Source organism: Parambassis ranga, chromosome 14, assembly GCF_900634625.1.
Source record: "Parambassis ranga chromosome 14, fParRan2.1, whole genome shotgun sequence".
Taxonomy (NCBI): domain Eukaryota; kingdom Metazoa; phylum Chordata; class Actinopteri; family Ambassidae; genus Parambassis; species Parambassis ranga.
Genome location: NC_041034.1, coordinates 2,120,184 through 2,137,155, shown reverse-complemented (window position 1 = coordinate 2,137,155; position 16,972 = coordinate 2,120,184). Strand labels below are relative to the sequence as shown.

The 16,972-nt window shown below is 44.1% G+C and overlaps 2 protein-coding genes across 2 annotated transcripts; one reads left to right on the top strand and one right to left on the bottom strand.

The window, feature by feature from the left end:
* Positions 1–3,466: 3,466 nt before the first annotated feature.
* Positions 3,467–5,994, top strand: LOC114446207 (heart- and neural crest derivatives-expressed protein 1-like). Its single transcript, XM_028421691.1, has 2 exons — positions 3,467–4,311; positions 5,033–5,994. The coding sequence occupies exons 1-2, from the start codon at positions 3,829–3,831 to the stop codon at positions 5,126–5,128; spliced, it is 579 nt and encodes a 192-aa protein (XP_028277492.1). The 5' UTR covers positions 3,467–3,828; the 3' UTR covers positions 5,129–5,994.
* A 570-nt stretch (positions 5,995–6,564) lies between these two features.
* On the bottom strand, positions 6,565–11,909 carry sap30l (sap30-like). Its single transcript, XM_028422321.1, has 4 exons — positions 11,153–11,909; positions 9,816–9,938; positions 9,200–9,298; positions 6,565–7,983 (listed from the first exon to the last, which is right to left on the bottom strand). Exons 1-4 carry the CDS (start codon positions 11,336–11,338, stop codon positions 7,855–7,857), a joined length of 537 nt encoding a protein of 178 aa, XP_028278122.1. The 5' UTR covers positions 11,339–11,909; the 3' UTR covers positions 6,565–7,854.
* Positions 11,910–16,972: the final 5,063 nt, after the last annotated feature.

Below are 16,972 nucleotides of genomic sequence, written 5' to 3'. Positions count from 1 at the left end.
CAAGTCTGTGGAAATTTGTACAGTGTTTTGAGCTCTTTCAGTCGCCGTAGATTTTGAATATTATCATGGCTGTAAAAATTAGTAGCTTGTGAAGAGTTCATGAAGAACTTCTGAGCAGGAATGTCAGCGCTTCCCCCTTGAGTTATTAGACTAATTTTTAGATTTAGTGTAACAATCCAGCAAAAAAACCTAAAGTATAAAATAAAAAGACAAGAAAGACGAGCTCTGCTAAGTGGCAGCTGTCTCCTGGTAGCTTCATCCAGCTTTAGAAAGGTGCAATATGATAAGAATATGTGAATAAAAATGATAATTAGAATTATGGAGGAACATCTCTTCCCTGAAACAACAAATTAATCACATCATATAAATAATGTTTGAAAATATAGAACTGGTGGCTCTCCGGTGTATTATGGTGAAGACGAGACTCTGAGTGAACGACATCTTTAACAGTAACAGCAGAGGATGTGCAGGTTTGATCTCTCTGTTGGCTTGACCTCTGTGTGACCTTAGCTGAGGTAGAGCAGAGCAGCTTATGTATGAACCGAATGGTTTTTAGCATCTTTTGCCACTGACCTGCTTCTTCTCCCATCATGCATCAGGGGGCCTGTGAGGAGCTTCCTCCTTGACCACCATGCATGGCGTGACCCAGTTAGCCATACATTTCCCAGAACGAGGAGGAACCGCCATGTCTGATTGTACCCGCTGGGTTTAATTAGCTTTGCGTCTTGCCAGAGGTGGATATATATATATATGTGTGTGTGTGTGATAAACAGTTTGGGGCCGAGCGTGCTCAGCAGCGTTTTCTCTTCTGAGCGTGCTCAGCTTTGAATCAAGCAGAATATTTGTTTGGAAATGTGGAGTTGAGGGTAAGCACTCTGAAGAGGAGGGAAGCGGCGTCTATTGAAAAATCTACACGATGACACAAACAATTATGAGGAGAATTTATAACAAGGCCAAGATGGCTCCTTATGACCTATTTTGGATGTTTTCCCCTGGCAGAGCAGCAACAGAGAGAGCGAGAGGGAGAGGGAGAGAGAGAGATGACTGCAGACTATTGGGGTTGAAAGCAAAATATGAAGAGACTATTACCGCTGCCCAGCTCCTTCAGCACCTCAGTGATAGCAAGCAACAGAGAAAAGATCAAAAAGAGGGACGGTTCTGGTTAAAAGTTTGAGGGAATGTGATGCACAGACTGAACGAGCCGAGGCCGAACACAAGGAGAAAGTGATACAGAGAGAGAGAGAGAGAAGGGGGGCGAGGGCTTTGTGACCGGGATTGTATTTCATCTCTGTGTAGTGGACGTCTTAATCAACAGTGTCAGGTTTTCGTTCTGGAGGCTGCATGGTGTGTTTCATGCTGACAGCGGAAGGTAACACGCAAGTGGCAAACAGGACAGAGAGGAGGATGTGTCTTCATTCTGCTCATGAGCAGCAGCATCAGAATATGCCACAAGTAATCTTATTGTTCTCCTGCACAGCCGGACATGAAGGTCAGACTGCAGCAGATCTGTCGGCGTTTCCATCCCTCACATCATGAGACCAGAAAACATCCGGCTCACACCTGATGTCCAAAATATAACACAACCTTTAATGTCATATTTTGTTTTATTTTCATGCAGATTTAAACTAAATAAAAGTTAAAAAAAAAAACATTTGGAGGTAAAAAAAGGTTCAGATCTTCTGAGTTTCTGGGGGATGGAAACAGACTGTGGAAGGACAAAAGTCCTGAAGTAATCTAAGCATCATTACTCCAATAAACATTTATGAAAGAGAGGAAAAAGGAGCTGCACAGCTACAGACATATGACAAAAATATGTTGTCAGTGGAAAAAAGGAACCGGACATTTGTAGAAATAAGTCACCTGTTAACGCTGGAGTGGCCCTGACCACACGACCTGCAGCCTCAGCCCGTCTGAGATCCGTCTCCTCTCTCTTTTTAGTGTTCATATTTCTCTTAAATTCTCTTAAACTTCTCTCATTTCTGTAAGCATTTGTCTTTGCTTTTCACTTGTTCTGGTGTTAATCACAGCCGTGATATTGTTCCAATTTAATGCATTAAAATCCAAAACAAATAAGATCAATATAAATAACAATAAAATAGGATCAGTAGAATTAAACACAAATTGAACTGCACCAGTTTAAAATAAAAGCAGAAACGATGCATTTTATGAGAAGATGACACGTTTTCTCTGATAAATCTGAAGCAACGATCCAAACAAGAACGAACAGTATAGAACGCGTCAGAGCAGGATGTTTAAATCCGCACATTTCCGTGCAGACTTCTGTTCATTCGTGTGAAATCAGGGACATAAAGTTGTGACTGATGATTATTTATTGTAACGCGGGCGGACGGTGAAACACGCTGCGAGCCGCCGTGCTGTAAACAGTGAGCAGGCCGGGAGAGCTTTTATGGAATACACGGACCCCGCCGCACCCTGACACCTCTGATTTATGGCTGTATTTAGATAAGACGCCGCCGTAAATGGTTTCTAAATAGCGTCAAGGTCATGTAATGTAATGGGATAATGTTTTTTTTTGGGGCGATGGCGATAAGATGATGTGTTTTAGTGTGTGAGGAGCTGAGGGGGGAATTAATGCGCAGATAAAGTCGCTGCGGGCCTTCGCACCGCTGCGGAAAGATGACAACAGGCCGCAGGAGCCCCCAAAATAATCCATTAATCTGCTCATTGATACTTTTCATACGTTCAAACAGCTCATGTCGTTACTGGAGGATTAAAGATAAACCCAATTCACTCTTAAATTACGCACAAAATGACAAAATTACGCATTAAGGAAAGAAGGAAAACTCTCTATAATTTAAATGTATGATGTAAAATGTCTTTACACAATTTGTTTTATTTATTTTCAGAATAAATTCTAAACTCCAAGCCCTAAAGTGGGATTAAATGTGATGGAATAAAGTGAAGACAAATTTCAAAATTCTTTAATAAACCAAATAAGGACCATTTTAAAGGCTAAGATGTGTTTAGAAATACATAAGAATTTCTATTATTCGCGTATCCGTAACAACAGTGGATGCTTCAAAAAGGTAAATTCTAAATCTGAAACACTGACATCATGAATATATAATTAAACTCCTCTAAATGATCAAAGTACTAAGTATTTTTTTTCTATCACTGAATTATCAATTACACAGATATGTCTCTGCATGGTGCGTAAATCACGTGCGTAAAACCTCTCCAAAACTCCAGAAATACATCCAACCTGATAGAAACTGATCTCAAACAAAACCACAAACACTCTGCCCGCTTCCTTCTCACTTAAGTGTAGCTCTGCATCAGCAGCAGCCAGCCTCAGCCAGCAGACTCCGGCTCCCTGTGTAGCTGCCTCCACATTATGGCACCATGGCGCATGTTATTACAAACCTCTTCAGACTCCCCTCCCATCCTGGGCGCTTCCCTCCATTGGCTGCCTCCCTTCCACGCTGACATCCAAGTCATATAAACCTGGGGCCTCACACCTTCACCGGGGTCAAATTTCTCGGGCAAATCAGAGCGATCTCTCCGGGAAACGAGTGCACAAGAGCAAAAAAAAAAACGCCAGCGGAGCTTTGCGTCGTCGAGATTTGTTTTCTGGAATTACAAACTTTTTACCTCCTCAGCCGAAGTCGCGTTCAGAATGACGACGATGTAATGAACGGTCACAGTTCGCCTCGTCCTGTTAATGAGTTTGGAGGAATACATGTTTAAGTCTTGAATGAGCTTTGCTGGCTGCAGATCCCCGACCAGAGACCGTTCAGGGGCCGCAGCAGAAGCAGACCGAGGGAGACGGAAAACGCGGCGACGACCACATTTGCTACCCCGTTCAGCATGAACCTCATCGGGGGCTACCAGCATCACCACCACCTGATGCACGAACCCTTCCCCTTCGTTCAGCGGTGTCACCAGGATGCACCCTACTTCCAGAGCTGGGTGGTGAACCACGGCGAAGTGCCGCCGGATTTCCAGATCCAGGCGGCGCCCTACCCGGCCACGGAGCTGGGGCCGCCCGGAGCGACGCACGACGCCCGCCTGGAGGGGCTTCAGACGGGGATGGGAAAGAGGAGAGCGTCGGGGCCGAAGAAGGAGCGCCGGAGGACGGAGAGCATCAACACGGCGTTCGCCGAGCTGAGGGAGTGCATCCCTAACGTGCCGGCAGACACCAAACTGTCCAAAATCAAAACTTTACGCCTGGCGACCAGTTACATCGCGTATCTGATGGACATCCTGGCCAAAGACTCCGGAGAGACGGAGGGCTTTAAGGCCGAAATTAAGAAATTTGAAAACCGGGACTTGAAAAGAAAACGAGAAGTGGTAAGTCCCCGGCCACATATTATATTTATATGTTCTGTAATTTAGTAAGTTATTCAAGCGTGTGAGTTTACATCAGTGAGCTTTATATTTATCAGACTGAAGCCTAAAATATCAACCTTTACTCTCTGATTATTAGGAGCTCTAATTTCCAAGGAACATGTATTAATTCTAGTTTTATTTATTTAAAGGTATTTCCAGCATTTTAGGGCTGTAGCACGTTGGAGCTCTGTTTGTTTTTTTTTAATATTAAATTAAAACACACAAAGTTCAGAGCTGATGCTGCTGCGAGATTCAGACTCTTTACAGGCCTCCGCAGTTTAACGGTGCGTAAAACAACAGCAGCTCCAACAGTTAACCTCACTGCATGGATCAGTTCAACGCTGTTTCAGTGTCTGTGTATGATGATGCAGCCCTGCTGCTGGATATTTGACTGTTTGGTTGTTTTGGTCAGTGTCACTTTCACTCACCTCCACCTGTGATGTGATTTCCTGCCTGCAGCACTGAAACGTCCAAATGTTCTGCAGAATACACGAAGAGATTATTATTATTATTATTAATAATAATAATAATAATAATAATAATAATAATAATAATAATAATAATAATAATAATAATGTCATTATTATTATTATTAGTGTAATTATTATTATTATTATTATTATTATTATTATTATTACTATAGTTTGTGACGGTCATACTGACGGTTCTCCTCCTCCCACAGACTGACGCCCTGCAGGAGTCTTTAGGAGCCGAGAAGAAGGTGAAGGGCCGGACCGGGTGGCCGCAGCAGGTCTGGGCTCTGGAGCTGAACCAGTGACCTCCACACACAGACACACAGACTCTGGATTTAAGTCAGACTCACAGAAAAAAAAAATAACCACTGACTGACTGACTGAACCGAACCGAACCGGAACCACCGCTGCGCGCGTGCAGTGATGCTCAGAGCATTAAAAAAGGGAGCGCGCGTGTGTGTGTGGAAGCACCGTGGCGGACGCTGCGTGGACCTCGCGCCGTGCGCGCGCACAGCTGACTGTAGGTGTTTGATGTTTGTGCCGTTTCTGCTTTGTGATGTTTCCGCAGCTTTTCACTCTGGGCCAGATGTGTCCGAACATCTGCGTCCCCGAGAAAAGGCGTCTTACAGCCCGGATGGTAAAAAGGAACCTGAAATAAATAAAGGATAGAACCGTGGAGTCATGTCGAGTTTAGCTGAGGTCGGTGGGACTCCGGGGAAATGTGTGTCCTCTCACTTTATTTCTTTACTGGTGGAATTTTCTTTCGTCATATTTGGCAAAGTTTTGTCTGAACGCTGTTCAGGTATTTTGTCTTTATGATGCTCATGTGTAAGTTATTCCCTTTCATTTTCAGAATTCCGTGTTTTATTTTATTTTATTTCTATGTGTGAAACCACGTCATGTGAAACTAATATCAAACATAAATGTGTGTGAATCTGATATTTTAACCTCAAATCGAAATCAGTAAATTAAATAATAACTGGTCATGAATATTTGGATTTTTAACAGAATCTCGTTTTAAAACAAATTTTAAATAAAGTGAAAAATATCCAGAACCATTTCTGAGAGGAGACACATTTTCCTGCGAGTTATCCCGCTGAACTGTTTTCACATCATTTCCCTTCTTTATTTTTTTTTACTGTTATGAATCTACCTCAGATCTATGACATCACTGTGCGGTGGAAAACACCGTGTGTTCAGTTTAATTTTCGACATTAAAACACTAAAAAAACAAAGAACAAAAGGTTTATAATTGTGCGTAATGTTGACGGAAATGTGCATTAGATGTGAAGTTATAAATATATATATATATATAGTTACCAAAATAAATGAATTATTTTAAGACACTAGTTGTGGTGAAAGTGATTTTTTCTAATATTCATATTTATTGCAGGTGTTTGATTTAATTTGACTCAAAATATAAAAAACGAATCTGAAGAGTTACAACTTAAGATAATTTAATTTAAAAAAAAATGTAAAATAAGAAATTATTTTAAAAATGTTTCTTTTATTATGTGAATATATTCTTTTTTTAATCATTAGAATTTTTTTGATCATGTATATCTTTTAGACGAAGTGGCTTTATGTCTTCACAAATGAACGCGCTTTGCCCTGCTGGCCTTCATTTAAGAGAATCAACAGTGACCCCTGGTGTTCAGTTACTGTAACTGCAAGAAAACACATTTCACATTTAGCATTATGTGACAAACAACCCATGAAAAAGCACAAAGGAGACTGTAGCTTCTGCCTGTACAATACATTTATTAATATTAGGAGCAATAAGCAGCCATACTTAAATATGTTTCATCTAATACAACAGTTAGGCGTGACCTATGTGTTAATAAAGGCGGGTATTTATCTACGACACTTAACAAACCCTACAAGCAAAATCAAAAATATAACAGAAAAAAAGGAGGGGGGAAAAAAACCCTGTCAGACATATTCAGACTCGGTGTGGTGGACCGACTCGAACTGTGCAGGCACCACCACAAACACACAAAGGATGGATGAAAGGTTCATTCCCTGGAGGCCTCGGCAGTGCGTTAAAATTTGGAGGGGGACATGTAATCAATCGAGCATAAAATATAAAGTTCTTTAATACTTTTATTTATCAACTTTCTTTTAAAATTGTGACTTTCTTCCGCTGATGTGGAAGCAGTGTGACACACAGATGAATATTTAGTTGGACCGAGTTTTATAAAAGAAGCATCCAGGTATGAAAATAGAGCTCAAATTGCTCCAAACATTGGTCTTAAATATTGAAGTGATGCCCCAAAAAAACAACATTTTTTACATCTTAAATTTAAGGCTGAACTAGAAAAGAAAGAAAACTTAAAGTAGCTACACCCGCTATACACGGAGAAATAAACCAGTAAGTGTGTGTGTGTTCAGAACGTACAACAGAAACAAACAGGGAACGTGTGGGTCAGAGCTAGACGCTGTCATTCCCCACCGTCCTTGAACACATCTTTTTCGGACTTCAGGTTCAGTTTCTTTCTATTTTTAGACATTATTAAATGATTTCAGAGACTCTGAACCTGAGCTCTGGCTGCGCTCATTCATTCATGATCTTTAAAAAAAACAATCCCACTCAGTTCCACCTCACCAGCATCCACCATGTTCCCGTTTGGCACAAGCATTCCTCACGTGTCAACAGTCACCGCGGCAAAGAAAAATAAAATACCAAAACGTGTTGTTGTGTTTTTTTAACTCTTAAGGCAGCTGTAATGTACATCGCATTCAACCAAATCACTTGAGATTGGACGCTGTTCTTTTGTACATATAGACAGTTACTTTACAGTATGACGACGTGAGAGTCCCTGCTCCGCAACAGTCTTTGGGGGGACCTGGCTTTTTCCGCTGCGGCTGCGTTTATGTGAAGAGGGCGACACGAGTGAACTCGTCCGACCCCGATTTCTCAACAGGAGTTCTGGTCTTGCAGGGGGAGCGGGTTAGTGATGTCCAGGTTCTGTGTGTAGCTGCGGCTGCTGCTGCGGTGGAGTCGGTAGTAGTAGTCGTTCTGTGGGGAAGGTTAGTCCAGCGGTTTGCCACCATCCCCTTTCTGGTCCAGGCGGCTCTTGCTGCTCTTCACCATGTAAATAAAGTAGGTCAGCGTCTCCTTCTCGTTCACAGGAATATTCCTGAAGTGGCGGCTCACCGTCTTCGAGCGAGGAGGGAAGGAAAAGACAGAGATTGCATCATGTGTTCGGTGAAAAGACAAGTGATGGTTTGAATTCAGTGCTGTAGGAGCAGAGGAAACAGAAAAGAGGTAGCTCCAACACCCAGAATGCACTGGGCTTGTTGGCTGCTGTTGGCTTTCCTGTCAAATGTTTGTGGACACACTGCGGACAGTGACCCTACCAGCTGTCCCTGCCCGGTACCAGGCCGCTCTGCACCGCCCTCCTCCCCAGTTGTGGCAGTCTGTTCCCCCTACTTATGCCTAATTCTAAGCAGCAGCTCTGGTGTCTGTGGACTTTTGCTGGTAAATAAACAGAGAACTCAGAGCCCAATAAAAATATCTAATCAGTGCCAAAGTGATGATTATTATTCATACTTTTTGATATCGTCCTACAGGGAAACATTTAATCTGTTCTTAACTAAAGCCTGACATCATGGACATGAAGGAGGTGAAAACAAACTTCCCCTGTGCAGCCACAGTCCTCCTGAACACTGGACAGCTGTGACTGGTTGTAGAGCTGTTGACTGGTGCTTTATTAATGATGTGGGAGGCTCATTAATGGGAGGGGGAATGGACCTGACTGAACAGCCTGGGGAAACATCCAGTTTGACTTCATTCATCCCCTCCGTTAGGCCGGTGCCGCACACAGAAGGTATTTGTAAGGATGAGGGCCGAGCCAGCTGCATGAAGTCCACCTGTCCGGTCCTTGAATTAGCCTAACAACCTTTGCGTGACCAATTACTGCAGAATGGGACCCGCGGCACCACGTATATCACAGCAAACGAGGAACTGAGAGTTTGAGAAGAAAGAGCTCAACTAATGAGAGCAGCTCGGAGACCATCGCGGTTAAGTAAAGTGTAGCAAAGGCCAAGGAACTTTTTAACAAGCTCACGCAAAGGACTGTTCTGATGTTTCAGGAGACAAAAACTGTATTTCAGTTCCTAAAAACATCTGAGGTCAATGTACATCGTCAGTTCGTGACGTGATCTGCCTTTTGTTCCAGTTTTACCATGAACTTGACACTTTTTCACCAATAAATGACACAATGCAGAGCAAGGCCGACGCATGAATAACAACAGCCTGCCTCTACATGTGGTCTGCAGAGGGTGCTATATTCTAATATATTATTTATACTGGTTTATAATGACTATTTGAATAAAGGAAAGCCACAAACAAAGTGCTAGTGGGTCACTCTCACCTCTGCCAGCTGGGCCTTGTTGAGGCCAGGCCTCGTCTGCAGCTTGTAGTGTCGCTTGTAGCGTCTCAACGTGTTCACCTGCAGCTGGAAAAGGTCCACCTGAAAACAGAGGCGGAGGCAGAGAGATACGGAGTCAGTTCAGAGAGAGGGTGAAGCTTTCACTGAGCCCCGATCTTACGAGACAGGATGGAACTTTAAAGATCTCTGAAAAATATAAATAAAGTGTAGAAAAACAACTAAATGAAGGCTGAGTATGAAGTTCTTCAACAGAGCAGCCAAAGCTTTGAGCTCGGAAATCTCAATGTCCAATATGTTGAAACTGAAAACAGGCAGTCTCCTTCTGAAATAGAATCGTCCAAAACAGGCCCCAAAATCCACCAGAAACCCCCTTAAGGCTAAAACACTTGGAACTCAGCTCACAGCCCCCTGATCTGAACATAATTTAAATCTGTGGGCAGATCTTAAAGATTCAAAATGCTGCCTAACATTCAACACATGACTTTAAGAAGCGCTGCCAGACACACACACCACAGGTTATTAGCATTTTAAAGAACAGAACAGAGCGCTGGCGTACAGCCGCTCCGGTCATGAGTCACGCGGCCTGTGTGTAGTTTACCTCCGGCACCTCCACGTCGTGATCCGGGGACTCCCCTCCATCATCGCTGGTCTTCCTCTTCCTCTTGTTGCGGACACTCTGGATGAAGTTCTTGTGGAAGTCGCAGATGTAGAGATGCCGCACCTGTGGAGAAAAGAACAAGCGTTAAAGGGGCAGTTCAACATGTATGGGACCTCTGACAGGGCGGGGCTGTTTTGAATTTCTTATAAACTGGTCTCAGAATAATAAGACGGAGCTTCTGCTCTGATGCCAAAGCGGCGGTTGTGTTTAATGCGGCCTTAACACAAGCCGACAAACACAAACTGTGCCAAAACAAACCAACACAATGCTGTGACTGAAACAGGAAGTGTCTGATCAGTCTGTGCACACAGGACTTCTGGACTTTGATCACAAACGCCACAGACTCTCAGACAGTAATGAGATTATTTTTCCTGTGTGTTGTCTCCTGTCCACTCAAGTCCTCCAGGGACAAATCACGTGACGGGTCCCACCAAGCCTGGAAAAACCTGTCTGACAGCAGACACCAACGGACACTCAGCTTCCTAGGATTCTTCCAAATCCTTCGCCTAATCAGAACTCCAAGTTAAAGACAAATACGGGAGGAATCTGCAGCATATGAAGAAGATCAGACTTCATCAGTGCCACTTTAGCTTGTGTTCCGTTAGCTTGTGTGTAGCAGAGCTTGATCACTAGTAAATAAAGACTTAATTAATAAATGATCCGCCCTAAAATAAGCACAGATTATTGATTTGATGTTTAGTCAACTGTCTGCCAACTGACGAGAAACACAACAGATGTGACGTATGTTGGAACTAACCGCAGCTCAGTGACACAAACTAAAGGCAACACAACTTCAAGCTGACTAGTAAACACTTTCTGGTTTAACTGCCGGCTTCTGTCTTGTTGTCTGACCGGATACTAAAGCCGTCCCGAGGGTCGAGCAACACCGTGAGCTTCCCTAGCAACAGCCATTTTATGAAGAGCAGCGGGGGCGTGCTGTGGAAAGTGTTGCAGTCAGAGAGAGAGAGCTTTAAGTTGATGCTACCGTGCACCGGTACACAGACCTGTTGGCTAACGGGGCTAACGTTACTGAGACGTTTAGCTAATCGGCTGTTTGACTATAAACAGGACTGTCGCTACATAAATACACCAGCAAAGCTATAAAGAAGCTAAGAATCTGTCCTTTTGTTTATTCTCGCCAACTGACGCCAAGCAGCTAGCTAGCTAGCTAGCATTAGCTGACAGCAGAGGAGTCTAAACAGTCTATAAACACCCGAGGGCTAACTTTGAGCTAACATGCTGCACTCTGGGTCAAACGCGGAATAACACGGTCTTACACTTTTATCGATGTCCAGTTTGAGTTTCTTCTGTGATATGCTCTTCTGGATCCTCTTGCTGAAGGAGGCGTTTCCAGCTGACCGGCCGCAGCGCTCCCCGTCCTCGATCAGACAGCAGCTCTGTCCGTAAAACGGCGGAGCGGGCGGTCCGTCGTGGCTGTCCTCCTCTGTGCTGAATCCGTTCATTTTGTACGGCAGTGGTGACTCTCGTTATGTCCCAAATGAGCAAAATTAATTAGTCCCGCGGCGGAAAAATGAGGCTACAAAGTCTCTTGTTCACGCGTCGCCCCCTTTTGTGATCCGGTAACGTTGGCTAGCTAGCTAGCGAGCTGACCTAGCTAGGTGGCTAGTTTGAGAGCTAACAGTCCCTGTTGTGTGTGTGTGTGATCCCCGGCTGGAGGAGCTTATTTCGAGGCGCGGTGTCCCCAAAATAAAGGCATATTCCTGCACATCTCCGTCAGATTCACACCGCAAAACAGTCGCAGCTAACGCCGACTAGCTCCAGTGCTAGCGGGGCAGCAAGGTGGATGAGCTGCCGCTGATGCAGAAATTCCTTTGGTGAAACGGTCGCAGTCGGTCCCTGTAATCACCCGCTACTTTCCTGAGTGCGACAGCAGCCTCACATCACTGTAAGCAAACAGTCGACATCCGGTTACAACACATGTAGCTACTTTTTTTTTTTTTTTAAATCACGCATTTATCAGCCCGCACGTCCACAACCGCGGCACTCTTTCAGAACAGCACGTACAATGGAACATGCTCCGTCCGCTTAGCGGAAGTTGCCATTCTGGACGCTGATTGGACCATTTCATAAAAAGGCGGGCTTAAGGCCCAAACTTTACATTTCCATTGGCTGCAGGAAACATCGGTCATGTGCGGCTTCTTCCTGTTTCGTTCGGCGTCATATGTTTTCTACCGTGAACAGGAGTTAAAGGGGCTTTTAACCAAACACAACACACGCGAAATACTCCAAATGTTGCATCAGTCTTCATCATATATCTACAGTGTCAATGATAACTAATCAATGTTCAGATATTGAACATATAAATTGAGCAGAATGAACCGACAGTCATGGAGTTGGCAGCGCCACACTCCCGATACAAACCACACAAGCTGTGCATGTTTACCGCCTCAAAGACACCAACACAACAGCCTAGTAAATAGGTTTGTTTTCTTTTTTCGCCACACGCTCACCAAGGAACGAGTTTTTTTTATTTATTTTTTTTTAGCACGACTGGGCTCAGAGCTGTTGACAACAACAGAGTGTAATCTCACCAGTGACCACATGGGGGAGACAAAATCCCACAAATGAATTCAAATCATGGAGCCGGTGTCAGATTCCTTCACATACCAAGGTATTCATTATTATGTATTTTGAATGTGATTGTTTTAATAACTTGATGACAGGTAGGAGTGTGTATTTTTTAAATTAAGGCCTTTACAAGAGACAAAGTCCATTTCCTCCTTTAGTAACATGTAGTTAATTAGATCATTGTTCAAACTCCATTCCTTTTATATTCCACTAATGCATGATATTAGTGGAATATATGATATTTCTGGGCAGCTGTGGCTCAGTGGTAATAGGTTGGCAGTCGGATCGCTAGCACTGGCTCCTGGGGAAGACACTTAATCTGACATATGCTTTCGGTGGCTGCACTGTTGGTGTGTGTGTGTTTGTGCTTGTGTGCAAACGGGGTGAATGTTAAGCACCTAGGTGGAAAAGGATTATGTAAATGTGACCACATACCATACAAAGAGAGCAGAGCAGAGGTGCATCATGGGAGGTGACCAAGCAGCACCTTATAGATCTTTGGTAACACAAGGGTTGAGTTGAGGGTCGAAAGGATGCTGCAGTTAAAACATCAATTAGCCAATTATTCTTTTTGTTTATTAATCATTTACAATACGTTATGATTGATTCGGATTCATGTTTAAGGTCATAGTGGTTGGTGGAATCAGTAATATATTTATATTCTAACGTCAGGGTGCCAACAAATTGAGGAATATTGGCTCTAAAGAAGGTTCTTAGCTGTTAGCTGGTCAGAGCTCTTTTTGTATTGCAAACCACAATGGATCTGTAGAACAAGAATTTTCTAAATTTGTCAATATGTCAAATTGACATCACCCTGACACATTCATCCACCACCACCTCTCTGATGCTCTTCAGGCTGAATGAGGACAAACCTCTGCAGCCAGGTCTTAAAATAATGTGCTGGAAAGCCTCTTCTGTGGAGGATCAGCCACATTACCCGTCGTTAGAGTCCATTTGGGGAAGCAGCCAGAGAATGAGAGCAGGCTTTATAAAAAGCCTGTGTAAACATGAAGGTGTGGGTTTACTGATGATGCTCTTTGTTGTCATATAATGCAGAGAGAGAGAGAGAGGATGTAACACAGGGGAGAGGGGAACCCATATTAAAAAGTAGTAAAGGAGATTTTTGCTGGGAAATAGTCGTCAGCCTAATAAAGACGGTGTAATGGCTCTCTGTGGTTGGAGGCAGCGTGGCTGTAATGGACCCACGGTCCTCCTTACCCTTATGGCTCTTGAGTGGAGGGGAATGCTGATTGTGTGCCGACTGATTGACTTTAAAAGTGGCAGGTGATGGAGCGCCGAATCATTAACAGGTTTTTCACTTTGCAATTTAGAGGTTTATATCATCAGGGAAACGCCCCTGCGAGGCAATAACATGTAAAGTGCTCTCTCAGTGTATTCAAAGTTATCCCAGCACCTCTCTCTCTCTCTCTCTCACCAAGCCCGTGTGACAAGTTGAGCGTTATATGGCATCCCATGAGGCCGAGGGAAATGGGCCGCACTGAGGAGCAATCTTCAGCGATGAGTAAATCACTGCTGGCTAAAAGCTATTCTAGCGTCTGTGTTGACAGATGAAACGATTATGAGATTAACATTTTGTAAAAGTGTGTTTTAACACCATCAGTCACAGAGATGATTAAAGCCATTAAAAAAAAACAGCAGAGGTGGCAGCAGAGGAGAGGCCACGGTGGACTGGAAGGTTCCCAGGGAGTTTATTTAGCCATAAACCAGGATGAATTCTGTGGATGCAGTGGGACAGGGCTGCGTGGAACGATCTAAGAGTTCTCTTTTTGATCAGACCCGTGTTTTGTTACCTTGACATGTTTCGACTGCTTCCTGCAGTCTTCTTCAGAAGTCACGTGATGTCACCGGTGACGTGTCTGCCAGCTGATTTATGCAGGTTGTGGCGCCGTTCTCCCACTACTCCAGGTAGTAGGGGAACAGCGCCACCTGTAGTCCGGCTTCTTCAGCACTGTGTCCCAGGTGTGGGACAGTGTGAATGTCCCCTCGTCCCGGTTCACTGTCCCGTTGGCCCGCTTCCTGATTTCAATTGACTCCTTAATCCAACGTTTGAATGATATGTTGTACGTTTTATCACAAGACAGGCAGGGTATTTCGTATATGATGTTGCATTTGTTGTCCGGTTCGAGCTGGTCTTTGGGGTGCACCAGTAGTTGTCTGAGTTTGCGATGTGGTTTTACGGGTGGATTAATGTCGTGTTTACTCATTGCTCTTTGGATTTTCTCTGTTATTCCACGTATGTAGGGGAGTGTCACCATTGTTTTGTTTTGTTTTTGGTTTGTGTTTCTCTTCTTTTTGTGTGTGTGGAACAAGCCTGTTCATTGTGTGTGTGTCATGTTTTTTGTAATTTGAGGCCATAAAGGATAAATTATGTGATGTGATCCAAAGTAAATGGATCCCATGTGAAGTTTTAACTGCCTTTATTCTTAGATGTACAGGTGGATATTTATTAGGGATGTCCCGATCCGATCACGTGATCGGAAATCGGGCCCGATTACGTGATTTCAGACTCGATCGGAATCGGGTGTTACCTCCCGATCAGGACTCGGATATATATTTATTAGGGCTGTCAAAGTTAACGCCTTCTGTGCTTGGTGGCTCTGTGTCCTGTAGTGTAGGGATATGACAGTTGGTTTTGGTGCGAGACTTCCTGGGTTCGTGGTCTTGATGAGCTGCTGCGCGTCTGAAATCACCTAGCGTGGCGCTCTGGACACACGCATTTATAGACAATCTTGAAAGTATTGGATCGGGACTCGGTATGGGCAGACACTCAAAATCAAATGACTCGGACTCGAGGGCAAAAAGACCTGATCGGGACATCCCTAGTGGACATCTCAGTGCTGCAGTCTATAGATCTGATGATCGTTTGCATTATTGATTGACTGTCCTTGATTATTATTATATCAGTCAGTGTATTCTGATGACACTGTTCATCAGCGTTTACAGAGAACCAGAAACATGGAGGTGTGGAAATGTGGTGTCTGCTGTATGTATTGTTTTATTCTGGTAGATAATTGACCTCATGCCTCCCGTTTGCTTCGTCCTTGTGATTCACCCGTGTCTCATCACCCTTACTTTGTCAGTTTGGCTCCTTCAGCTGGTGTGTCTGTGTGTAGTTTCCATGTTCTCCTTGTGCCGGTGTGGGTTTTCTCCCGGTACTCCTTCTTCTTCCCTCCCACATACCAAAGACATGTCAGGTCAGCCGGGGCTCTAAATTGACCGTAGGAGTGATTGTGTGAGTGACAGGTTGTTTGTCTCTCCCTGTCAGCGCTGCAATAGACTGCCGATTTGTCCACGGTGTACCCTGCCTCTCGCCTATTGACAGCCGGGGTAGGCTGCAGCCTCTGTGACCTTGTAGTAACAGGACACAGCGGGCTGCATGGATGGATGGTTAAGCTGAGGTCATCAGCTTCATACAAGCATGAAATCACACTGTGTTACGATGCAGTGACGTGTTAACATGATGCTTTCTCTCTGAAAAGTGGATTTATCATAAATCTTGTATGTCTGTGGAGCAGAGAGGTGAAACATGACTTAAAATCACTGCTACAGGAGGAATGAGAGGAAAAAGGGCTCCAGATAACCCTGATAACATACAAAACATGAAATCTCATGCTTAGAAACCAGTTTGTATGACTCGGGGACGGAGGAAGGAGACATGTTTAGAAACACTGAAACCAGTCCAGTACCTCTGTGTGCTCCTCAGCAGATGTGACACAGCACTTTATGAAAAGTGCAGCTCTGACAAGCACCTGCTTCTCTGAATGTCACTGAAAGCCAATTATCCCGACTGTCACTGAAGCGAATGGGAAATTTCCACCGCCGTCTCATTTTTCTGACACTCCGTTAAACGTAAAAGGACAAACAGGGTCCGCTCTGTGGGGACTGGTTCTGAGGCGAGGATCTGACAAACTGTCGTAAAATCAGGACGCGGTCCTCATAAGAAGACCAGGACACAGACTGTGTCTGTCTGCCACATGAATTTATACACATTAAAGATTAAGAATTACTTTATTGATCCTTGTATTTGGCCGTGTTGTCTATGGCCCTGTTCACACTGGGGGAATCAATCCGGCAAGAGCGGGATTCGGCCGTATGTGGATATATCCAGATTGATTTCAGTCGACCTCTCGGAGGTGGATCTAGCCGGATTGGCTCAAATGTGGCTCAGGCCTGAACGCAAATGCGGCTATGGAATCCCAACCCTGCTCGAGCTGGACTGCCTTTAAACTGGATACGTTCAGACCTTTTTTCAAATCTGGATTCAATCCTACTCTAGCTGGACTGACTTTCTCCAGTGTGAACAGGGCCTCAGTCCGTCTGTAACTGTGCCACATGAACTTCTGGGGACACTCTTGCAGAATTTGGCAGCTAAAGTTTGCAGATATGCTAACTAACTCCTTGTTATGATGCTAAATATAGCTGCTAGCTGTTTAAATGGAAAAATTCCACTGACTTTTATCAATGAGAAAATGTCATCCATACAGCAA